The 26,228-nt window shown below is 47.2% G+C and overlaps 2 protein-coding genes across 3 annotated transcripts in view; one reads left to right on the top strand and one right to left on the bottom strand.

The window, feature by feature from the left end:
• Positions 1 to 1,480, bottom strand: part of LOC144167777 (uncharacterized) — a 29,488-nt gene extending 28,008 nt beyond the window's left edge. Inside the window, exon 1 of the mRNA XM_077696957.1 lies at positions 1,443 to 1,480. The gene's annotated coding sequence lies outside the window, so the exon portion shown is untranslated. The remainder of the gene's footprint in view (positions 1 to 1,442) is intronic.
• Positions 1,481 to 5,694: 4,214 nt separating this feature from the next.
• LOC144167776 (uncharacterized) lies at positions 5,695 to 25,532 on the top strand. 2 transcript variants are annotated; one of them, XM_077696955.1, is made up of 6 exons: positions 5,695 to 5,870; positions 6,516 to 6,622; positions 22,295 to 22,357; positions 22,688 to 22,762; positions 23,781 to 23,834; positions 25,378 to 25,532. In XM_077696955.1, exons 1-6 carry the CDS (start codon positions 5,732 to 5,734, stop codon positions 25,474 to 25,476), a joined length of 537 nt encoding a protein of 178 aa, XP_077553081.1. In that variant the 5' UTR covers positions 5,695 to 5,731; the 3' UTR covers positions 25,477 to 25,532. The 2 variants fall into 2 exon arrangements, with proteins under 2 accessions (XP_077553081.1, XP_077553082.1); XM_077696956.1 differs by lacking the exon at positions 22,295 to 22,357.
• Positions 25,533 to 26,228: the final 696 nt, after the last annotated feature.

The following is a 26,228-nucleotide window of genomic DNA, read 5'->3' as shown; positions in this document are numbered from 1 at the left end:
AGGGCGATAGGCGGGCACACAGACATAGCGCTGTGTCTGCGCGCTCTCCTGTTTGGCTTTTGCTCTGTTTATCGCTCAGTTATGGACCAACTGGCCCGCCTACAATCCGTGTTGGGGGTGCGGAAAGCCTTTACAGTGAATATCAGCCCTGAAAGAACATTTTTTATGATTCTTAAGAAATTTTGAGCCATTATTTGCACCTTCAATAACAGCAAGGCGAAAATACCTAGCAAAAAATTCGAAAACTTTTGAGCAAACTTTCGAGAAAGTGCTGAGACGTGTTAAAACTTTAAACTTGTTCGAGATATTTTTGAACAGGGTACACTTCGCGAAAAAATTGCAATGTTGAAATATTTCTCGCTTTTCGAAAATGAAACCACTTATAGCCGCTGAAGTAGCCATGCACATTTAGAGAACAGAACGGGTAATTTCGAGTTTTGGCCGGACGATGAATCCTACTGCCGCATACGTTCCCTGGACCCCGGGAATTACTGCGCCCCGCCTACTCTTGCCCCGAACTGTGATCCTGAAGGTCACCGACAACACTAACTTGGCTGAGGCGGACCCCAGCACTATCGGACAGGTCATCCAACAAGCAGGCCACTTGACGAAACAAGAATGCCGCGACATCTTCATCAAGCTGCGACGCCGTCAAAATTTGCTAGCGGTGGATGCATATCGAGGTTCTGCAGCCGCAAAAACTTCTTGCACTTCAGCAGATTGCTATCCTAGGCAAATCGCACCCCACCATAACGTACGAGGCCAACAACGCCAACAACGCTCAGGGCGTTATACATGGCGTGTCCCTTGACCTCTCAGAAGACTCCCTGCAGTCAGAGCTTCTCGTACCGTCTCGAAAAATTTTACGCTTCCGCTGGCTTGATCAGACGGCCTCCCTTCTCATCACGATCGAAGGACCTACCCTACCTCGCCACGCTGTCCTCTGTTCAACTGTTTTCAGACTCTACCCGCCCCGCCCCAACAGACAGCAATGCCTTCAGTGCTTCAGCTTGCAGCACCGGACCCTCGTCTGCCCTAACCGAGATGTGTTCCTGCGCTGCGCGACCTGCGAGACCAAGTTTCCTGCGGGACCCTGACACCTGCGGAATTCCCGCCTGAACGTATTCGAGGCCCACCAGAACCACATTTTCGGCAGCCCGGACATGGGCCGCTTTAAATAAAGTTTGATCTCTCTCCCGAGTTCTGAATTCATGCATTTTTTTTTAATTTGCAAGTTAGAAGTCCAACACAATTTAACAATTATCCGGAAGGAAGCACAGATCTGGTTCGCACTTACTACGCTCATTTTTTCGGTGAAATTATATATCCACGAGCTTTTCAGGGTACCATTTAGAATTAACCTCTTTTTGTGCTGATAATTTGCAGTTACTTATTTCCCTAACAAACTTTCAAGTGCGTAAAGGAGAATGGGAGTGGCTTACGGCTCACATCGTTCCGTTGGACGTGCTGATACGGTTCCCAGCTGCTATTAAATACGCCTTCATTGTAGAGTCCTTTTCCAGTCTCCCTGGTTATTTGCCCAGCTTGCGTGAGCTTGAAAGGGAAGCATTATTCCTCCTTTTGACAGCTTGTGACGTACTTTCTCGTGCCTGTCATTATTCTGTGCTTCCCAACATGACCCTCATTTTGAAAGCCTCCGCTGCAGTTTATTACACCGCCGACGGCGTCTGGTCTCCACAGAGAAATATGAAGCTGAGTGAAATATTGGCGCCAGGTCGGAGAAACAAATTTTATGGGCAGCTCGAACTCATTAGTTGACCGTTATAATAATATTTCGACCTTCTGCAGGCTAGGCAGTATGGGGAAGGTGTTGTCTACTGATAATTTGCACGTTTTGGCAGCTCCTTGCTTGGACCACTCAAAAAAACAGCGCAAGAGTCTTGCCATTTGGGCCCCACTGATATGTTGGTGCCCTTGCGCTATTTTGTTCAGCTGCAAAACATAAAAATTCTAAAGACGAACCTTGTTATCCCGTCCTCGTTACAAGATTTTATTTTCAGCCAGGTTAAAAGGGTTTCTTTTGACTATTTTTCAGACAAATTCAACGTTCGTCGTAGCTCTTATATACAGTAGACACGCGGTAATTCATACTTTGTTTGAAGTATCAGAAGTTCTGACAAATATTACTCGGGGCAACATACCAACCTCTACTGTAATAAAGAATTCACATATATTTAATAATACAATATTCACACGCAACACTGAAGTGGTATTCCAACTTCAAAAAAAAAAAATCCCGAATCGGTTACTGCTTCGTCTTTGGGTGAGAGTTCAAATCAAAATTTCTTGCCAGCAAGGGCAGCCAGTTTGTTGCGAGAGTTTTCTGAACTGGTCGAGAATTCATGGATCCTTGCAACGCGCTGAAAGAATGCATTTGTGCAGCTAGAGGCTTCAAATCGAGCCGATAACTTCCGTCAAGGACAAGCAAAATGTACGAATTAACCGAATTTACGCAATGAAGCAGTTCACATTAAGCTGCTTTAAAATACAGCGAAAACACAGTAGTGGGCCAAGCAAAATTTTGCAATTGTTTGGAATTAACCGAAAGGTTGAATTATTAGTATTTTAATTATCGCGTGTTTACTCTGGTTGTACACAACGTCATTGTTTTCCGGTTTTTATTCCATCAGGCATCGTTGTACCACCCTTAACCAAAACCAAGCAAGGATATGTGGGAGGCATACAGCTAGCCATCTTACCCTGATATATATATATATATATATATATATATATATATATATATATATATATATATATATATATATATATATATATAATATATATATATATATATATATATATATATATATATATATATATATATAATAGGAAATTAGGGGCTCGTTGAAAATAAGACAGAAATAAGAATTGGCAGTCAAGAAGACCTCGGAAAGCAAAGGGGAGGATGTAGTAGCTCAACATAAAGAATTTGGAAAATAAGAAAGTGGAGAAAAAATGCCCGCCAGGTGGGAATCCGAACTGGAGGTCGTGGGTCCGGATCCCACCTGGCGGGCATTTTTTCTCCACTTTCTTATTTTCCAAATTCTTTAGCTTGAGCAACTACATTCTCCCCTTTGCTTTCCGAGGTCTTCTTGATTTGCTGAAACGTAGGCCACAATCGTGCTTTTACCTTGTTCGAAGTTTTTCTTCTCTTATATATATATATATATATATATATATATATATATATATATATATATATATATACAGAGAGAGAGAGAGAGAGAGAGAGAGAGAGAGAGAAAGAGAAATAAGGTTTGGCAGTCAAGAAAACCTCCGGAAGCAAAGGGGAGGATGGGGTAGGTCATTGAAACAGATAAAGAATTTGGAAAGACAGAAAGAAAGTGGAGAAAAAATGCCCGCCGGGTGGGATACCACGCATTGATTCACTGCTCCAGCATTGATTCACTGCTCCAACAGGAATGAACTCCAGCGCTTAGGGGCTCTTATTTATACCCAAAGCACTAATGGTGAAGCAGGCGTTTCCTCATGTTTTTGCACATGGCACGAACATTAGACACATACAACACTCTTTCCAGAGTTCGTGAGCGGTAGGTAGTAGCGGCGCACGCTGACTCAGCAACGGTCTCCGCGTCCTTCATACGTGTCTCTACACTCCTCGTCTGCCACTGCCAAAGTTTGAATCACGCAGTCAGAGAGGTGCCAGCGATCCGGACTTTCCTAGGCATGTAGCGGTGTCTTTCGATCCGTTGGCTGCAAGCCTGAGTCACCGACACAGAGGCGCTTTCTCGAAAGGCGCACGTAGTGGAGGCTCCACCACATAGCAGGAAAGCTCTGCACTAAGCTTGAAGCACAGCGGCGCCCTGATTCGTAACAGTTCCCAGGGTCAAGTCCCAATGGCGGCCTGTCCGGACCCAGAGATTCTTAGAACTCGCTGCTGTATCGCTGTTCTGGCCACCGCCGTAGACAGGGGCTGTACAGCTGCTGAGGATTGAGGGCCGAGAGTAACGGGGGGTGGCGGCCAACTTCTAGACCAAGGTGGCCATATCCTTCTCTGATGAGGGAGTGCTTTTTATGTCCCTATTAGCCTTCCCGGCATGGTTGAGCCTTCCTAGTGTAATCTCTTAGGTATCCGGTATGATGGTTACTTCCGGAGCAGGCAGCGTTCCATACCTGCATGGATTGGGCATAGAGAGTCAGACGAAAACTAGCGAGAGAGCTAGAAATACCTTGTGGCGAGAAAGTGGCGCAGCGGACTAAACCCTCGCCCCCGCTCAGTCAAAGTCACGGGTTCAAATCCGGCAGGGTGTTGCTGATAGGGATGTAGTATACAATATACTAGACGGCATAGAGACCAGCCAAAGTTCCATTATCCATCTCTTTCTTTGGTTAGCCGATACTGAGCAACAAAGAAAGAATAAGCATCCTGACGGCATGCGCTGGTACTAATAGAACATTATGATTTGTTTTACCTTGAACCCGCCAACCCCCCCCCCCCCCCCCCCCCTAGATACAACCTTTTTTTCAGTTTTCACTGGCTGCTTTGGCAGAGATCGTATTACCTGGAAAAATCATATCAACATGTAGCGGAAGCAGCTCGGCACCCCAGCGCAAGCGGCGCCCGCGAGACGGGGCTTTTCCCTTTCTCTCCGGCCTGCCGCTGGCTCGTCGACAGTACGCCTTTTGTGGGGGTCATTCCCCCGTCCTATTCAAAGGTCGCCTTTCGGGGGAAAGCTTAACTTGTTGTCCGGTTGACTCCTGGCATTGGTCCTGGCGCCCTTGCCGTCAGCTCGCTTGGGGGGCCTTTTTCCTCTCTTTTTTGAAGGACGCGGGGGTTCCACTTCTTTCCCTCGTCGGGGGACGCTCTCGGCGTTCGCATCGCTTGAAAATAAACAGTCTTGTCTTGAAACTGCAAACCAGCTCCACGTCTGCTTTCTCGCCTCCTTCAGCAGCCCACATCCCGGGCTGCTACAAAATTGGTGACCTGAACAACGCTCCAACGAACACGCCGCGATGAGCTCCGACGACAGCACTGCTGCCTCCACGCCTGCAGTCTTCGCCACAGAACTGAAGCTACCAAATTTTTTGCCTAAAAATCTAAGAGTTTGGTTCAGCTCGCAGTCGACGAAGTAAGTACCTTCACGTCGTTGCAGCCCTGCCCCCAGAAATCGCCGACGCTATCGACGACATTTTGGTTTCACCCCCCACACAGGGGGTTACGACCCCCCCAAAAAAACGGCACCAGGCCTAATGCCAGGAGACGGCCGGACAATAAGTTAAGCTTTCCCCAGAAAGGCGATCTTTGAATAGGACAGGGGAATGGCCCCCCAAAAAAGGCATGCTACAATGTCATTAGGACACCAAGTGGTTTGTATTTAAAGTTGTTTCAGTGTTCTAATGTCGCCCGCCTAAACGCTTTTATTTTTTTCTATATACATCGTTTAAACTGATCATTACAGTTTGTTTCTGTAGCTCTCTTTTGAGAAGATGGAAAGTTTTGAAGAGCGGTGTTTTTTTACGAGGTAGCCAGCCGGAAGAGGCGTACGTTCGATATTAATTGTTGGTACATGTCAGGTCATGTTTTTTCTTCCAGTGATATATGGCCGGCAGCGCGAACATTAAGAACATACTTCAGCAGCTAAGTCAACGTAGAGCAAGTGCTCATTCCTAGGTCAACAGCTGAGAGATCGTAGTCCTCCACCAATGGTGTTAAGAAAGAGAGCACGGGAATTTCATTGTGCCGCACTCAATGGGTATTCGACGAGCTATGCGGATTCGCGTTGCAGTACGGCACCATTATTTCTTCTTCCCAGGGTCACTCGTCCTGGTTTACGCATTTCTGAACTTTGTAAACTCAACGACGTTTCGTTCCTGCGGAGGCAAACCCGGTGAGACAGCATGCAGTACACACGTAGGGATGAACACATGTGTTTAGAGTTCGTTTCTATTGCACTCTCCAGCGTGCGGCGTGTATGTCGAAATAAAAACAGTGTAGATTCTCGCTAGGAAAACATCCCGTGAAGGCCACTATAAAAGAACGTGTAAATAAATCTTAATTCTAAGATCGCTGTTGAAACTGATAGTGCAGCCAATAATTCAATCCATTTTTTTTATTTGATAGGGTGCTAATGACTATTGAGACAGACTGTGCGTGAAGATCGGAGACTTTTTAGCCAACGTTAGAGGAGCCATGACGTTCTCACAGGCAATTTATAGTTTGTATGGAAGAAAAATTTGGGTAAATAGACAAACTTACCACAAACGACCTTACGTAGCATACGAATAACCATTGTTACTATATTGTATCTTTAGGACCTGCTTGCACGAGAATCAGATAGTCTCTGAAAGATGGAAAATGCTGCAGTTAATCGATATAGCTGTTTAGTGCTTTACAACAAGGCTTGCACTGCAAAGAAACTTTTCAACATCCCGGATACAAAAATCGCGGAGTAAAACATTTTGGGGCACCACGTGCATAAGATACATCGTCAGTATACTGCCGCATATAATGGAAATACTTCTCCTCCCAATAGGGGTCGTCACCGCAACGAAGAGTGCTGCGCTTGGAGCCAAGATTTTGTCAACCTGCGGCAGTAAGATTTTGCTAAAGCACTCCTTCTCAAGTAAATCAGCCACAAAGGTAAGTCAAGAAACAAAACATGGTAGAAGGACTGAACTGCTCTACCATTTTGGTTGCGTACTAGGAAAATGACTGTTAATTTATTGAAACGCCATTTTCTTCCTTCGACGTTGTAACTGCGGTTCGACTCAGGGTGTGTTAAAGAAACCCTGAAACATATTTGATAAATGCTTTCACTCTTTCCTTCGCGTCTGGAAGCACTGCGAGAGCTACAGTTATCGCCAGGTCGGAGCGGCACTGCGTGATTTCCTTGTCGCACCAGATACGCCTTCCATTTCTGCTTTGTTTTCGTGACTTTATTTTTAAAGTTGCTATCGAAAAGCGTTCATTGCTGCAAATGAAGGAAAACCGGCCAACAGCCGCTACATGGCCTCAGTGCCGTGATTCGGGGCGTCGAACAGCGTCAAGACCTGGAAAGAGAGAAACATCTTTGAGCGAGTTTCCAAGTTATCTGATGGGCATAGACCAATAATTTTTGGCTGGGGTACTTTTCGGCCCCCTAATCTAAGTACTGCGTATGTTGCGTGACTACGTTCAGCAAGCATGATTTCAAAAAAAAGTTGAAACATGTGTTGCAGGGTCCCTTTAAAGCAGTGAGAACAAGTTGAAAGACGAGTGTAAAAGTGCAGCGCAGGCTTCACGGAACTTGAAACTACTATCTTATTTGGAAACACAGAAATTGCAAAGCAATAGAGGCTTATTAAATTCAGAGCAATAAAGTTGGATGACGTTCACAGACGGGTTGCTGGAATTTCATCGCGGCTGTCGCTGATGTTGGCATTAGTTGAAGTTGGCTATGAGATACCTGAAAGCAGAACCGCGTAACCTCTGCAATGCAACGTCATGCCAGACACCGCACAAGTAGCTGTCGCCATCTTTGGTTTTGCCGTGCCTGCAGTATGCCGTCAGTAGGCAAAGCTCCTAATCATTCCTTGATTGCAAGCTGGCTTTATCGCGTAATGATATTCGACGTGTCGACTGGATTTATAACTTCAAGAGCATGCCTAAGAAGGCTCGCAACCGTGGGGATGTCTATCGTCCAGAAGGATCGCTTAGAATCACGGTGGCGCTTCGTAGATGTTGGGGATGGTTCACATTTTTCAGTAAAGGCCGTGACTTCATTTCCGTTTACACAGTTTTAGATAGGCGTCTGAGATATCACCCAGAGCGTCAGGCTGGGGTATATCTAAAGGTTCCCTATGCGGACTCACTTATATTGAAGGAAGCGAGGTCCTGGTGGACACAATTTCGTCAATGCCGCTCAGCGGCTTCTATAGATGCTTGTGCTGCCGCCAAATTGTCTGGCCCCATCAATGTCTGGCTCCATGACCGGGCCTTGATGGACATCGGGTAGTTTGCCGGAAGCAGACGTATACTATAGGCGGCGGAAAACAGAGGGCTGTGCCGGTAGCAGAAAGCATATCTTAAGCTGATAGTGCCAGATGACCAAGATTTCAGGGTTATCACTAAGATGAAAATCCAAAGAAGGCGAAGGCGAGTTCGCTTGGCCTGTCTTAACCGCCTTTCTGGAGAAACATGTTTGTTGAAACCAGCAGCCTGCCTATTCAAGAAAACGTTATTTCGAAGGAGCTATGAGTGCTTTGGTCCTTTTTATATAGCTTATTTTAAGACGCCTAATGGCATTCGCGAGAAATTTCCTTCTTACAGATAACCTTATCTAAGCTAGTACAAAATGTCTTGAAAACGTCATTTGGGAGATACACTGCCCGAAAAAAATATTCGACAAAGTTAGACGCTCTTTTACTACGACTGCGGAGTTACCAAATTATTTTCCTCTCCCAATTCATCGAAACGGTGCCATTTTGAATTTCTGTTTTATCTGAGCGCTGCTATAGTCGTGTTCTCGTGGTACAAAATGGTACCGATTTACTAGATACCGATGATTAGGCGAAAAGCGACGTTAGACCAGAGGAAACTACTGAGAGTACAAGCTCAACTTGTGATGTCCCAGTAGTTACTAAAGTGGATGTAAGAAAGGCTCTCAAGGCATGAAAATGGGAAAAGCTGCAGGTGATGACGGCATAACAGTGAATCTATTAAAGGAGGGAGGAGATATTGTACCAGAAAAGCTTGCTGTGCTATTTCCAGAATGCTTGAAGACTTGAAAAAGTGCCCATAGCCTGGACAACGCCGAGATTATTTGGCTTCATAAGAAGGAATATCCCAAGGACCTCAAGAATTACGGGCCCATCAGCCTACTCTCCGTTGTTTACAAGCTGTTTCCCAAAGTTTTAGTTAGCCATATAGGTCACAGCCTGGATTCCCAACAACCCAGAGAGCAGGCTGGGTTTAGGAAGGGGTACTGAACCATGGATTACATCCATGTTATCAATTAAATGATAGAAACATCTGCAGAATAAACAAACCCCTTTACATGTCATATAGAGGCTATGAGAAAGCGTTTGATTCCGTACTCCCCACAGCCGTGTTAGAAGCACGAAAAGACCAGGGAATAGAGAAGACCTACATATATAAGAAAGGTACGGGCAGGATAACCCTCCACAAGCAAAGCGGATCAATTTCCGATCCGAAAGGGAGTAGGACAGGGAGGTGCCATCTCGCCAAGACTTTTCACAGCATGTCTAGAGGGGGTATTGCTTGAGAGGGAAAACATTGGAATAAGGACAAACGGGGAATGATTGAGCTATGTGTGGTTTTCGGATGACATAGTCTTGCTGAGTGAGACTGCAGAACACATGCAAAAAATGCTTGAGGAACTACAATGCAAAAGCATGGCCGTGGGGCTAAAAATAAATATGAACAAATATAAAATAATGACGAATAAGCATGCCGAAAGCAACCTCTTCAGCTTAGGAAACGAAACGATGGCCATGAGGCTAAAATTAAATATGAATAAATATAAAGTAATGACGAATAATCATGCCGAAAGCAACCTCTTCAGCTTAGGAAACGAAACGATAGAAGTACAAGAAAATAACTACCTTGAACAGATGGTTAGTGCTGACCCCAACCACAAGAGAGAGGTCCGGCGCAGAGTAGGTAAGAGTTGGGAAGCACTTGGGAAGCAGTCCCAAATAATGAAAAGTGAGCTGCCCCTGTCACTCAAAAGAAAAATCCAAAACCAGTGCATACTGCCGGTTACAACATACAAAGCTGAAACTTGGCCCTAACTAAACAACTAGAAAGCAAACTTAGGTCGGCTCAGCGGGCCATGGAACGGGTAATGTAAGAAGTAACACTCAGGGGCAGGAAACGAGCTACCTGGATCAAACAACAAACTAGAGTAAAAGATTGCCATCTTCAGCAGCCTGTCTTACCCAACTGCAGGGCAAAAGCCCCTCTCATAGATCTCCAATTATACCGGTCATGTGCTAACTGCGACCAATTTATCCCCGCATATGTCTTGATCTCAACTACCCACCTAACTTTCTGCCGCCCCATACCACGCTTGTGTTCTCTAGGGATCCACTATTTTACCCTTAATGACCAACAGTTATCTTGCCTTCCCATTGCATGCCCCGCCTACGCCCATTTCTTCTTGTCAATGTCTACTAATATGTCCTTCACATGCGTTTGTTTGCTGACCCACTCCGCTCTCTTCTTGTCCCTTAACGTTACACCAATCATCTTCCGTTCCATTTCTCGCTGAGTCGTTCGCAATTTAAGTTGAACCCTTTACTGATCCTCCAAGTTTCTGCCCCTTAGGTGCGTACCGGTAAGATGCAGCTGTTATACACTTTCCTCTTCAGGGACAATGGTAGGGTGCCCTTCCTTACCTGAGAATGCCTGACGACTGCACTCCACCCCGTTGTAATCCTTCTAATTATCTCTGCCTCATGGTTGGGATCCGGGGTCACAACTTGGCCTAAGTAGATACATTCGCTTACTACTTCCACTGCCTCACCACCTATCTCAAACCGCTGTGCTCTCCCGAGGCTTGAGCATTACTTATGTTTTCTGCCTATTATATTCAGGCCCACGATTCTACTCTGCTTTTTCAGTACGGTAATTATGCTTTACAAAGACTAGACGGTATCATAGTTCAAAAGAAGAAGCCGAAATGGACTTGGGCAGGCGATTTAGAGAGACGAACGGGCAACTGGTGGACAATCAGGGTAACGGAGTGGATACCAAGAGCTGGGCCTAGAAGAAGAGGAAGGCCATTAATCAGATGGAGGGATGAAAAAAATTCCCCGCATTTCCCCGAGGGGGAGAGTGTGAAAGTGCGAATGCACGAGTTGAATTTGCGCGGTTCGGTAATGTTCGCGAAAGAGAGATCACACACACACACACAACTACAAAGAAAGAAAGATGCATTTATTCACAGACACCTATTTGTGTTGTCGCTGTACTTGATTGCTAGAGCGGATCTCAGCTTTGAAATTTCGTGTCAGTACTCCTTTAAGCAGGTGCATTAGCCCTTCTCACGCCCGATTCTTGGCCAATCCCCCACGTGGGTATGTGCCATGTCAGCGGCCAGGCAGCGCGCGCCCATCTCCCCCCGTTGCCAAGGAAGACGAGGAAATTCCTGGCCAATCCCCCACGTGGGTATGTGCCATGTCAGCGGCCAGGCTGCGCGCGCCCATCTCCACGTGCGCGGACATCGCCGGTGGACGCAGGTTCAGGGTCGCTTAAGAAGTGCATTGCACTTAAAACGGAACTTAGGGGGTAAACTGTGAACTCGAGTAGCGCAGGACAGGACCTGTTGGAGGTCAATAGGAGAGGCCTGTGTCCTGCAGTGGTTTTGAGTAGCCTGCTGGTGCTGCTTGTGGTGGTGCTGCTGCTGCTGCTGCTGCTGCTAATGATGATTATGATGATGATGATGATGATGATGATGATCATATCTCATATTCTCACGCCCCTTTCTTTGTGTTGTTTATATTAAATGGCGATAATTTAGAGTTTTTGTGCGGTCAGTCAGAAATGTAAGCGTCGCTTCGGACGCAAAAAAGGCAGGAAAAGTCGTTGGCTAGTATGTGTCGCTTCATAGCGAGGCTAGTACCACTCATTTTTGCAGTGTTGACGTGCTTGGTTTCTGGCTTTGAGGAGGTATTTGCGTTATCAGTGGTTATCGTGGCATGTTTCGACCCTGTTCTGGCGTGAGGCCGAAATTCATTGTTTTAAGCAAGATTTTCCTTGACGCTCTTTTCCGCATTATGCCACACAATTCACTGGATTTGTGCAGCTTTTCCTTTGAAAAAAAAGTGTTTTGTTGACGTGTTGGGATTAGGAATTGCAGAAAATGGAGTAGTGAATTTGAAGTTTCGTTACAACGGGACGTACGCGCAAGGTTCCTTAGACCCGTACAAAAGTATGACGGTGAGCGCTTGTGCAAGAGTCGCGACTTAGTGCGAAACTGTACGAAAATTGGCACCCTTGCTTTTAAATGCAGAGCATTTCAGTAACTCACGATGTCACCCGCGTTGACGTCCGTCGTAGTCCGCACCCATCCCTACACTATATAAAAAAAAATACTATCCGGCGCCTGGTTTCGATCCCTCGACCCTGCGGGCGGAACGCAAGTACATGGTGCTCTACCCACACAGAATGGGAGGCTACGAACGCGCCTTATATCCTTGACTCATTCAAACTACGTCAAGAAGCTGCTGATACAACGCATTCACTACCACCAACTCCCCAAACACTAAACGTTAACGCAATACACCCACCCCCTATGCGACGCATTTACTCGAGTCCCCCTCGCGGGGAGATGGGACCGCCAAAAACAACGCGTTGTGGACTGCGCAGTAAGGTGCCGGCACGTGCGAGAACCGCTCACGCTGTTCGTTCCAGGCAGGGGGCGCGCGAGCACTGCGAAGGCGGGAAATTCGAACTGCTTTGGACAAACCTCCGTTCAATTCATCAAGAGAAAAGTGAGACAGGGAGGCGAAGAGCGTGATGGGTAGTAGTAGTAAGCGGATAACGGTGCCACAGGTCGTTATGGAGAATCACTGCTCTGCATTTACGACAGCTTTCACGTTGAGTGGAACGGCTTTAATTTTTTTAACTTTACCGATCTGTGCTTTGAGAAGTCAATGGTGTTTTGAAAGATTTCATGACCAGCTCGTCTTCCAAGGCGAGCACCCATGGAGGAAAGACAGATTAGGAAAGGACCCGCTAGCCACTGCCGTGTTGGGAAAAGTGCGGAAGTGACGCAATTTTTCCGCCGCCATTGTAGGCCGATGACAACCGCGTCCTAGTAAGGGCGCAGAAGGCAGGCCCAATGAGGAACTACGTCAATGCGCGGCTCATCCGGTAGCCAGTGGTCGGCGGGCAAAGACGAAGCAGGCGACAGTAGAGCGAGCGAAGTCGGAGGAGGTGGCCCTTGCACGCAAAATACAAGGAAAAAATGGCGGCGTACAGAAATAGCGTTTCCGGCTGCAGTAGAAGTGATGTCAGGGCCTCTCCTAAGCTTTCTTTCCTGCATGGCGAGCGCCGCACACTTCATACACACGGGGCCCGTCAGGCTGAACGACATCCTGTTCACCATCAGGGTAGGCTAGAAGCAAGAGGCAACGCTGTGGACAAAAAATATGAATCTCTGCCCACAGTGGTCTACACAGATGCAGCCGCATACCCCAAAATACAAGCCAAAGTAGCGGTGGTGACAACGAAGACAGACCTCGTCGTCGGGGCAACCTTGCCAGGAGTCTCAACAAAAGAAGCGGAAGAACTAGCCGTAGCGTTAGCTCTCTCACAAACGAAGGCAAGTGTCGTAATTACTGACTAACAAGAAGTATGCAGGTGTCTCACGTCTAGCTGGGTGGCTCCAATGACATACCTCATACTGTCAAGCAAGCCACCAGACAGAGTAGTCGAAGTGGTGTGAGCGCCGGCCCACTCCTCCATGGAGGGCAATGATCAAGCCCACCCCAAGGAACGAGGTTCCGTCGACCAGGCCGCGGAGGACTCACATTAACTCACATTAACTTCCTTTGCCCCACCCACAACTAACAAAGACACAAGAAATTCCACTCAGACCTGTGCAAACAAACACGTATCCCCACTCAACACTGATGCACCTTATGTTTCCAAATCAACACGAAGCCCAATGCAAATTCTGTACGCAATCAGGAACACTTAGGCACATTCTCCTTGAATGCAACCAGAATCCAGATTTTCCACCTCCCCCCTGCCCTCCCCATTGCCCCGAGCAGTGGGAGACGCTGCTGTCCAGCTCCCTCTTTTGCGATCAGCTCCTGCTGTTTGAGAGCGATAGCATCAAGGACGGCACATGGCTGCCTGTAAGAAGGCTCCACTCCCACAAGGTTCTGCCAAATAAAGAAGTTTTTTCTCTCTCTCTCGACACGTACCGGCTGGAGCGAGCCAGAAGCTGCGCATCACATACGCGGGGGCGCCTACGGACTTTGACGCATTAACGTGTCTACTAACGGAGGCGGGCGGAGTGCAAACCGTGCATGCGCGCCCGGCGCCGGCTTGTCGAAAACCCCGTGTTGTTCGGACTTATTGGACCTGTTTTGTATAGGACTCCTGCGCTGCCCAGGGGGCGCTGCGAAACCGACTTCTGTGTAGTACTTCCGGGTAGTACAAAGCTGGGGGCTTTGTACTACCCGGCAAAATGAGCTTGATACTTTCGAGTGTTTTGCGACATGGTCTCCAACCCATCCCCGACGTGTCGGATCTCTTCGGGCGATTAACTTGGAAATAGGGGAAAAAAGCTTTGCTGCGCTAAATACATTTACAGCGTCAAGGAAAATGCTGGAACGGTGACGGCGCCGCTCTCATGTTCGCCGATCGATGGTCGTACGAAGTGGAATTTGAAGCGAGAGCTTCTTTTTTAAGCTAATACACTTGGTGACAAGTACTTTTCAACAACAGCAGATAAAAAAAAGAGTAACACAATCGGCGATGATCCTGCGTAAAAGTTAGGGAGTCCGGCGGACCGCAGGCTCATCTGCTGAGGTGCGCCGCGCTTTTGCGCACTGGCGCACTTATGCGTGAACATTCATTAAAGGAGCCATGAAGAGAAAACACAAGTTTGGTTCATTCGAAAGATTGCCTCGTTAGAACCATAACGACACCACTTATAACGCAAACTTCGCTCAAATAAGCTACATAATTAGGAAAAAAGGAAATGACCATGCGACCCACCAGCTCATTTACCGCAACAGAACCTATGATGTCACTTGAGAATGCTCTGCGATTGGCGGAGGCCGGCAAAAGCAAACGCATGTTAGGCAGGGCTTACAGTTTGCATAGCGAGCTAAATGCCCGTGAAACATACTGCACATTCTTTTTATGACAAAGAACGGTGGAGTAAACGGTTAAAGTTCCGAACGAACACGCAAGCGTGTGCGCCAATGCGTACGAAACTACCGCCGGCCGGGCTCGACATCTCGCCGTCGCGCAGACGAATTTTCGGGTTCGAGGCTCTTAAGGGCCAACGAACCGTCCCAGCACGCACAGCCGCGACCTTGCTTGGTATCGTAATCCCTTCACAGGAGGTTGGCCATCATATCGCCAACCAGCAAAGGTGAAAATAGAAACGAGGGGAGTAAGGAACAGCAAGCAGCGACGAGATAGTGACAGTCGTCGCAGTTTCGGAATGGTGTTGGCTTGCTGCTATTGTTAGGAGCTCGTTTCCAGTTTACAACCACTGAAAACTTCAGTTTGTTCGAGTACTTTACAATGAAATTTCGTTGCTACGTTTTGAAATGCTTATGTAGTACGGGCAAATCGTCGAGACAGTGCGACATCCCCGGTGAGGAGATCTCCTTTCATGTGCTGCCCAACGACGAACCTCGGCGAAGCAAGTGGCTACGTTTTGTGAACTTTGCAAACGGAGGAGAAAGAGAGCTAAAGGAAGTACGTGTGTGTTCGCTTCATTTCCGAGGAAGTGATTACGGCAGGGACCCTTACGTTAGCTCACTCCTGGGACATGCTGGCGCTCGTCGCCGACTTCGTCAAATCGCCGCCAAAGCCCTCTGACCTTGGGGGAAAAAAATGCCGTAAACACCGCGCATTGACGCTTGTATCTTTCTGGTCGAAGCAGAGAGCTCGCGCGAACGGCTTTCCATACACGACACCGGCCAACTGGCATAAGCGATACTGCTACTGAAATTGAACTATTATTAACCGTAATAAAAATACGGCACATACGTACCAGTCTGTATTCGTCCGTCGCGACGGGGCTGACGAGGCAGCGGTGCCGACGGCAGGGCGTTCGTCTGTTGTGGCTATCGCGGAATGGTCGCTTTCCCGTCCACCGTGTATTCCACAACTCTTGCCGCTTGTGCACTTAGAAGCATTGAGCGTTCAAGTGGTGTGAGGTTGTTAAATGCAAGCCCGAGCTCCTCGGCGAGAGTTTTGTTCTCCGGATCAGGCGATTCCATGACTACGGCTGCGGGTGCACTAGGTTTTACTAGTATTTTTAAAATGGCCGCCGTCTCGGTTGACTCCCGCGTAAGGGTGCTATATGGAGTCGACATACTAAGTATCTGTTTCATGGACCGGCTCGTATGACGTCATTGTTCACGTCACGGAATGTGCAATTTTAGCGGGAGATTTAAAATTTTGGCTTAAATTGCCTTATTTCTCAGTGAATAAAGCATCATTTGCTACCGGGAAAGCGCTTGGGGTACTATGAAACACTTAATCTTTCGAATAAAACAAACTTTTGTTTTCTCTTCATGGCTCCTTTAAACACTGCTAGTTTGCGCAACCGTTAGAAATACGCGGTGCAGTGCTAGCTTGCCATTTTATTGCGTGGCTCAGTGACAAAATTCAGCGAGCGTCAAAAGCAAGAAATTTGTTCCGTGATTTCAAAATTTGTGACCGTGAAAAGTGGTCCAAAGAACTGAGCGGCTGTTCTGTTTCCTTGTTTGCTCTCACTTTATTTAATTACTATTTTGCATCATATATTCCCGGTTCACGCTTGTAGACTAGAATAGGAGTCGGCAACGTTTTGATTTGTAGGGTCGAATTGCATGAAGCCGGCACGGTGGAGGCCTCGACAGCAAATTGGGTAAGAGGGGGAGGAGGGATTTCAAGGCAAAGAGAAAAAATCAACGAACTGTCAATAATATTTGACAATAATCTGCCTGAGTGTGAAGATAGAGGATGATGCAACTAAAAGTGATCAATTCTCTGCCCAATCTCGCCATCTGACCCCTTTTAATGTCAAAACTGACATGTCGGCGTTCAGATTGTTAGTGGCCGGGGTAGGGTGTGGGTTATGACGACGTGCGGGGACCGCATAATACAGCCCCGAGGGCCAAATTCGACCCGTGGGCTGTAGGTTACCGACCCCTGCAGTAGAAGATAACCAACACAGTTAGTGACGATCCTTTGTAAATATTTGGGGCACGCCGTGTATTCGGCTGTGCTATGTAAATATAGAAGTACACATCTCTGCAGGCAGCGGACGTCCTATTTGGGTCTTGTTTCGCGCCCTTTCATTGCGCTTAATTTGTTTATTTGACGTTATTGCCTTACCTACTCGCTAGTATACATGTACCCTGCCGTTCGTAAATCGTGCGACGCGAACAATTAAGCAAGAATCATTTAGTTTGCGACAATACGAAACAAAATTTACACTCGTTTTCAAGGCGGTGCCAGGCCATCAGTGTCAGCTGAGTCAGCGGTGCTTCTCGCATCCGCTTGCAAGCTCCCGCTGAAGCAACCATTTACAATTACCTCAGGCTATAGGCCTCCTGCGCTACCCAGGGAGCGCTGCGCAAGCGGCTTCTGGGCAGTACTTCCGGGTAGTACAAAGCTGCGCGGGTCCTATAGGATCCCGTGTTGACCGAAGCAAAATGAGCTCTACGCTCCAGATTATTTTGCGACGTGGTCACCAGCTCATCCCCGACGCGTCCGATCTATTTCAGCGATCAACTTGGCATTAGCGGGAAAAGCTTTGCAGCGCTAAACACGTTTACAGCGCCGACGGAAGTGCCGGGACCGTGACGGCGTCTGCTACTCGCAGGTTCACCGATCGATGGTCGCACGAAGTGAAATTTTAAAGGAGTACTGACACGAAATTTCTCGCTTTCAGTTTTTATGCTGTAAAGGAAACCTATTGGCCCAGTAATTACGAAAATCGAGCCGAAAGCCGTCAGCCGTCAGCCGCCAACAGAGAATTAATTATAGCACGTTTATTGCAACCAATTTCAAATTTGGTCACCGCGCGGGAAAATGGCCGTTCGGAGGCCAGCCTGCCAGCGAGCCAGCCTCACGGTCTCACCCGTGACGTCAGGGACGTTTTTCTTTCCTCCATGCGTTCGCCGCATCGTCTGCTACGATTTCACATGGTCCGCGACTCGCCCGCGCAGTCGACATGTCGTCTGAATCGCCAGACTCGGATGAGTCACTGCCACCCGACAGACAGAACAACTTTATTTGGCCAGGCGATTAGGCCGGCGATGTATTCGCTGTCGTCCGTTTTTTAATATCACTGCGGCTCGAACCGGCGCAGCCCGTGATAGCGACAGCTTGTCGCCACTCTTCTAATCAATCGGATCACGAAAAAGAAGCTCCACATGCGAGAAAGTAGATGTTAGTGTGTTGAAAATTGTGCTAGGAGTTGTTATCAGCGCTGAATTTAAACGTGGCGTTCAGATATTTGCCGCGATGGTAAGCCTACGCTGACCGGAAGCGGAGGTTCGGCGCTCCGACCCAGCACTGCCGGCACCACAGTGCGGCGAGCGGCCGAAAGATGGCGCCACCTGCGCGCTAGAATCAAAACAGGCCGCGGCAGATGTCTTGGTCACCGATCGCTGAAACGGAAATTATTGCCAAAATAAAGCTTCATATGCGAAAAGGGGGATGATAGTGTGGTGAAAAGTTATGTAAGGGATGGCCATTCGCAGTTGTACAGATACCAGCGATCAAATAGTCGCCACGATACTAGTTCCCAACACCCAAGGTGACCCGTGCAACCCCGAGCCCGCTGGCTTGGGCGATAGTTATTGCGGACGCCGGCGCGCACGAACTCAGTCCACGTTTAGCGCTGCATGTCGTCGCGTGGAAAATAATGCATCTTGGCGTCGTCGTCGATTTGTTCGGGCAGGCTTCCACGAGCAGTACTTCGCATACCGCGAGCTTGCCATAGCACAACTTGGGCGAGCTCGGCGACGCGCACCGCCGCGTCGCCGCGGTGCCCGTCGACATCGCGCAGTTTTCGGCACCAGTGCCGAACACCATGCGCCGGCAACGAACTGAAGAGCAAAGACGTCGAACACGCAACGTTTACAAGCATTGCTCACACAGCTACGCCCACGTCTTCTGCCCAAACGAATACGACCGACAACAGCAGCGCAGGATATCGTTTCCGGTTCTAAAAACGACTATATGACGTCACCCTGAACCGGCCAGACACACAGGCCAATGTTTCGTCACGCCGAAAGCGATTGCGCTAGTGCTGCCGATTTGTGGAAGCTCGCGGCCTGGACAATCAAAATCGATTTTAGATGTGATTCCGGCTTCGGATCGCTGCAAAAATTTCTGTGAGGCATCTGTACAAACTACTGAAGCCAATTATATCATTTTTTAGGTATCAAAATTTGGTGACAGTACTCATTTAAGTGAAATTTCTATTTTAAACTATTAGTCTAGGTGACAAAGACTTCTCAAAAACAGCCGATCAAAAAAGAAGAGTGACGCAATCGGCGATGATCGCGCCTTAAAAAGCCAGCGAGTCCGGCGGACCGCAGGCTCGCCTGCTGCGGGGCGCCGCTGTTTTGCGTACCTGCACACTATGCGTGCACTTTCATTAAACAGTGCTCGTTTGCGTCGCCGTTACGAATATATGGTGCAGCGTTAGCTTGCCGTTTTGTTGCGTGTCTCAGTGACAAAATGCCGCGACCGTCAGAAGCGTGAAATCTGTTTTGCGATTCCGAAATCAGTGGCCGTAAATCAAAGTGGTCGGGCGAACTAAGAGGCCGCTCGCTTTCCTTGTTTGCTATCACTTTACTTAATTACGCTCTTGCAGTATACATTCCCAGTTCGCAATTAATAGCCTAGAATGAGGGTCAGCAACGGCCGAGTTCCATGCAGCCCACACGGCGGAGGGCTGGACGGCGAATCGGGTGGGAGGAGGAGGGGTGCTTTGAATGCAAAGAGAAAAAATTCAGCGGATTTCTAATAATATTTAACAATATTCTGGCGAAGTGTCAAATGGGGGGGGAGGCAATTCAACTGGAGGACGCCAATTCGCTGTTCTTGTCTAGCTGTCTAACTCCATTTGAAGTAACTGGCGTGGCGTGTCGGCGTTCAGATTCGACGACCCCTGCACTAGAAAACCAACACAGTCAGTGATGATTGTATGTAAATATTCGGTGCCCCGCGCCATGTATGCGGCTGTGTTATGTGATGTTATAGAAGTACACATCTCTGCAGGCAGCGGGCGTGTGATTTGGTGCATGTTTTGCGTCCTTTAATAGCGCTTAATTTGTTTATTTGGCGCTATTGTCCCACCTACTCGCTAGTATACATGTACCTTGCCGTTCGTAAATCGTGCGGCGTAAAGCGTTACGGAAGAATAATTTAGTTTGCGAAAATACGAAAAAAAAATTTCCACTCGTTTCAAAGGCGGTGCCAGGCCAGCAGTGTCAGCTGAGTCGACTGCGCAATTCTTGCGTTCGCTTGCATGCTCCCGCTGAAGCAACCTTTTGCAGTTACCTCAGGATATAGGATGAGCCGCGTTCCATGTTTATGCTACTCGTGAACTTTCCTTTGTCGACCGCACGCAAAACTGCAACTGTCGTCAAACAGTTAAACCACCCGGCCTGGCGATACTGTCCCACGCCGCGACCACCGCGACAGTTCGCTCAAAAGAAAGCCGACAAATCGGCTTCTTTTAGCGGATATTATTTTGTTTAGCCTCTGCAACTACTTTAAGGGCTATTTCATACAGTATGCAGTCATTTAAACACTCCACAAAGCGTCACAACCAACTTTCACTCTGGCTTGTAATTGAAAACACATGGAGGGCGGCGAGGGTCGTCTGCTTTTGTACTACCCAGAGGCTTCGGCTGCATGTCGCCAAAACTCCAGCGCAGGAAGCCTATAGGATGAGCAGCGTTCTGTGTTTATGCTACTTGCGAGCTGTTTCTTTGTGGACTGCACGCAAGAAGAAAGAATGACAATTATCGTCAGGAAGTTAGACCACCCGACCTGGTGATACTGACCCACGTCGCGACGATAGCGACAGCTTGCTCAAAAGAAAGCCCATAAATCGGCTTGTTGTATAGCGGATATTATTTTGTTTAGTCTCTGCAATTACTTCAAAGACTAATTTATCCAGTATGCTGTTTTTGAAACGAACGAGAGCACGATTACTACCATATTGCTACCAAGTTTCGCGCCGGATTGAAAAAAAAAATCAAAACACATGGGGGGGCGGCCAGGGTCGTCTGCTTTTGTACTACCCAGTGGCGTCGGACACGATAAGGCCCTGCATGTCGCCAAACCTCTCGCGCAAGACCCCTATATTTCTGCTTGCCTCCGGTTCTAAAACTTCAGTGTCGTATGCAACGCTTGACGGTTGGATTTGCAGGCATCAGGTATCATTGTTCTTGTCTGGGTGCGGTTCCAGTGCGTTTCGAAACTGTTTCGGAAGTATTACTGCAAGGGGTGAATTATCATGTTGTCTCACCGTGCATGCTTAATCTCGTTTTTTTGTGTGTAAGCTCATGTTTTTTAAATGAAACCGCCACCCTTGCCAAGCCAGCGTGAGACCGATGCGACACAGGCCGGGATCTTGTGATGAAATTTGTAATCATTCCACACTAATCGTTGTGAATCGAAATCAAACTGTAATTCATGCATTCCAGTGTTTGCAAGTGTGTCGCAATGAATTCAATAAAATGTTTGTGATTGTGTTATAATATTATTTGGAAGATTGTGCAACGCACGGATGGCGTGCGGTTGGGTTGCATTTTGTCGCGCACTGGACTCTTTCCGTTATTTTATTCGACAATATCGTGTGAAGCAAGAACAAAAGGCACGTGATGTTCGTCTTTGAGGCTACTTAAATGTAGCTGTAATAAGCCAACACAGACATTTTAATGGTACCCCAACGACCAGTCTTAGAGATTTTTTAGGCGTTTACAAAACGGCTTATTCGCCGAGTGAGTTACAGATTTTACAGATCCTTTATAATCTATATTCTAAACTGGAATTTTCTCGACGTTTACTAAACAAGATTTAGATTGTCTAGAAAAATTTGAGCCAGCCGGACATTAACAGAGATGTAAGACGTTCTCATATTGGCGGGGTCTTTTCCCAGTCGCTTTGTAGCCATGTTTTTCGCCTTGGGGCATATACGTTTCGTAACCTTTTTGTGCTAGCTGGGATGTATGTGTGCTAGGTAAGTGCATTGGAAGCATGAGTAAGATAATGTGGGTTCGTGTGTGCATTGGAGCTCGTTGCCTGGCTGATCTGCCCAACTAATCAAGAGTTTTCCAGTCACTCAATTGTCAGTGTATACCGCTGTCGTCTAGAATATGTGTATGGGTTATCACATCCAGAGCGTTCGCGATAGAGAAGTAGGTTTAGGAGTGAATATAGAAAATGAATGGCACAATTTTGTTAAATGGTTGATGCGGCCATTGTGCCTTGCTGCAGGTGCCTGTATAGCTGGTAATTTCTAATTTCCAATTCGTATACGTATGCATTTGTCCCGGAATCACTAATATATTTTGATCTATTTTTTTATTTCCCAACGACTAGATTCTAGATGCGATTTGCGTCGGAATACATATTTGCTATGCCTATCACAGCGACAAAATTAAAGTAAGTAGTAGTGTTTCAGAAAATGCAGTTTACAGAAACGTGTTTTCGCGCTAGAGTCACTGCCAGAACCACCCGGACTATTCCTTTTAATAACGCGAAAGTGTAAAGCGACTCGTTCATGCAAAAACCCTGTGTCGGCCCCAAGACCATGCGCATTATCGCAATGTCTTCGCAATGACAAGCGCATTGCGCAATGATAATGATGAAATCGCACACAGATTCAAAATTTTATGAAGGAGTGGGGAGCTTCACACAAAGCTTGCAATCGACCCAAGATCTTCCTTAAATACGGGTGTTTAAAATAACCATAATGACCTTTTCTTTCTATAGCATACGAGTGCCTATAAAAGTAACCTCTCCGACTGCTTTGCAAGTGGAATCCTCCTGCTGAATGAAGTCAGACCGGTAAGCTTTCAGCGGTGCTGCTTTTTCCTCGTGGAGGGGGGGGGGGGGGGGGAGGGGGAGTAGATGGGGCAAGAGGGGGAGGGCCTGACTTGGATGCAGTAATGCGTCCGCCTCACCCTATCTTGATGCACAATTGGCCTCGCATGTGCTCACTTCGCTGCAGATGCCGTCAAAAAACAAGTCTTCTGCCGCCTCTGACACCTAAATGACCCTCTGCTCTCCCTCGCCCACATCTCACGCTCTTCCTCTTCCGTCCCGACACTCCTGTGATAAACACGGAACACGTTGGCTAAATTAAATTACATTTTCCCGCCTACCACTTCACCCACCATCTACTGCAACATTTTGTTACTGTTGAACTTAGAACACTTCAAACACCACCCCGAAGCCCAGGATCGCCCGAACTCTTTTGGTATTTTGGGGTCAAAATATTGTCTTCAACGCGCATTTTTGTTGGATGTCGCAAATATGAAGCACACATTTATTTTCAGTTAAAATAACACTGCGAGTACCTGTTGCGCCTTGATGCTTCAAATATGTGCAATGTCTTCTAATCAGCCTAAGTCTATTCCAGTACGAAGGCCTCTTCCATAGATATCCAACCGCTCCTGTCCTGCGCTGCCCATTTTTCTTAAATGTGTCCATCCGTTCATTTATTGGCCTTTCCCTCCTTCTAGTCCTGTCTCTCGGTAGCCACTGCAGTGCATAGTGGACCACCGATTCTCATTTCATCGCATTCCACGAGCGCACAGTAGAAGTCCTTTTTGGGAACGCGCAGAAGAGGGAAGGGGAGACATGGGTATGCGATGGCCTAACCTTATTAGGTGTACCGCCGTTTACCACTTCGGCCTACAATGAGTATAGCGTTGCTTAGCGTAGTCTCGACATATTCTGTACTTGGTGCTCATCTACCCGGTTGAATTTACTTTGTGTTATTATGCTGTCACCGAGGTAACGTTCATTGAATGCATTTTGTTCGGAAAGGCACTTAGAGCTGTGCGATGATTTTTTTTTTCAGGACTTGTATGAATATGGGGCCACAGAAATAATGTCGTACGTAAAAGACGTCACGGTAAGCCATGCCATAGACACTTTGCCAAATTCTCAGCGCCAGTGCCTAAGGTACAGCTTGTACATTACGACTTACGACGCCTAAAACGCAACTTTCTTCCCGACATGCGCACATGTGTGCGCAATGTTCACGAAATGTATTTTCGTTTACGGGTACAAATATCAACAGATCACGTAGGCCGCCTCCAAATAAAAGTTATGTGCGAAAGTAGCCGAAAGCCAGGCTGAATTGCTCATGGCACAGGTCATCCTGGTTGCGGCGCTGACGCCGGGGTGCGTGGGGTGCAGGGCTACGGGGTCATGGTCCTTAATCTAGTTTTTAGAACTTTCAGCCACATGTCCACGGCCTTCAAAGTGGGCGTCAACAGGGCCGAAACATACGTCATTTGCGCGGCGATCGATCGAAATAAGAACATTATTTCTGGAATAGCAGAAATAAAGGGGACACTAACACTAACAGCGTTCGACACATCTGTTAATGACTCCATGCCGCGTGTGTTCCCCATAATTTGAGGGCCCGTACGATAACTACGTCACGCGTTGATTGTGAAAGCGTTGTGTATACAAGCGAGGTCTACAGCGCCGCCAAGCGTTAAAGGGCGGGTCCAAGGGGATGTGTTGAGACACGATTCTGACCAAGCCCCATTCCTTGAATGCTGTTCCGTTCACGAGTTAAGGAGTTTGTTATGGTCATAGAAGTTCTCTTGTAATAGAACTTCATTTTTATCACCTTTTGTTCAATTTTGCGCCATACTTTTTTCTTGAAAATCATGCTTCCTCATCTATCTTCACATACCCAGATTGCTTGGTGCTTTCAAGGGCGCAGTAAAGTGCGGTTTGGCCCTCCTTGTTCAAGGTGTTTTACTTTAATCAAAACAATAAAAGTTATTTTTTATTTATTTATTTATTTATTTTTATTCATTTATTTGTTTGTTTGTTTGTTTGTTTGTTTGTTTGTTTGTTTGTTTGTTTGTTTGTTTGTTTGTTTGTTTGTTTGTTTGTTTGTTTGTTTGTTTGTTTGTTTGTTTAATAAAACAATAAAAAGTGTTAGGGTCTCCGATTGTGTTAAGGTCTGCATTTTTTGAGTAACGCCCCGAGTATCAAAGTAACTCCATTCTCAAAATGGCTGTTCAGAGAACAAAGATCAACTCAAGTAATTTTCACTCGAATAAACCTACCACATGACATACAGGCCTCCAGTAAATTTCAACTAGGTGATCGCGAAAAAAATAGTCAAATTTAAGCTTTATGCTTAAAATAGGTGACATGAACAGTTGCCGACTGCGAAAAGCTAAAGCTGATGACCAATTATTCTTACTAGTATTCCCAATAAGTATTGAATGAGGAAACCTCATTTAGTTGTTGCCCCAAGTAATTTGGTTTCCCGCTTTGCATTGGGCCGCACAAGCACATGAGCTTGAAATCCATTTAAATCACTTCATTTACATCACGGTTCGTCAACATTGGTCTTTTAATGGAACCACGACCATTTTAATTTTGTTTTTTCTCACATGCGCTGTTGGTGACCGCTTCCACGGAGGTAGTCGTGCATCAAGGGAGACCTCATTCCCACGGACCCCCGCGTTGCTCTGGCCGCGGTCGGCTACGTCCGGAAAGTGCTCTTCCAGGGACCGGGACGCTGAATGGGGTGATTGTATCCTCGGCATCGTTTATGTGACAAATGTCAATCTCTGCATAAAGGAAGTTCATACCTCCCTGCGGGTTCTTCCCTAAAAGCCTTTATGTTCTGGCATGCTCTTTTGGCGTAAAGTGCGGCATTATTTAACTGAAATCTCTTTATGTAATTACCGAGCTTGGAGATGTTGCATAAATGAAAGTTAGATCAGAAAATACATGTAGCATCGTTTTATAATATGCCTATTAAGAAAATTAATTGGCCACATATCTGCCTTGCTTCGACGGAAATGTCGCCGAAAGGCGATAGTCCTCTGTCACCTTTGCCCCGTCACACCTTCTCCTCTCCCCGCTCTCACCCATCAAGCTCTTGCCCTGCCCTGTAGCCTCTGCTATGATGACTGATTGATTATGAGGCTTAAGCCCAGGTGGTATGGCACGCCGTAGTGGAGGGCTGCGGGTTAATTTTGACCGCCTGGGGATCTTTACGTGCGCCGAAATATCGAACACACGGACGCTTCCGCTTTTCGCCTCCATCAGACAAGCGGCCGCCGCGGCCGCGAATCGACCCCGCGTCCTTGGGCTCAGCAACACAACGCCAAAGCCATTGAGCCACCACGGCGGTTCCTCTCCTATGATGACTGCATTGCAGGTTTGCTGAACTCCGATTTTCCCTGGTGGTGGTGGTGGTGGTGGGCAAACTCTGATTGTTGTTGGAGGAAGAAGGGAAGGAGATAGGGAAAAGGGGAACTGGTGGTAG

Source organism: Haemaphysalis longicornis, unplaced genomic scaffold (genome assembly GCF_048455015.1).
Source record: "Haemaphysalis longicornis isolate Haplotype H1 unplaced genomic scaffold, Haemaphysalis longicornis Haplotype H1 scaffold_2, whole genome shotgun sequence".
NCBI classification, from domain to species: Eukaryota; Metazoa; Arthropoda; class Arachnida; order Ixodida; family Ixodidae; genus Haemaphysalis; species Haemaphysalis longicornis.
The sequence above is the reverse complement of the archived record's forward strand: the minus strand, read 5'-3'. Positions and strand labels throughout refer to the sequence as shown.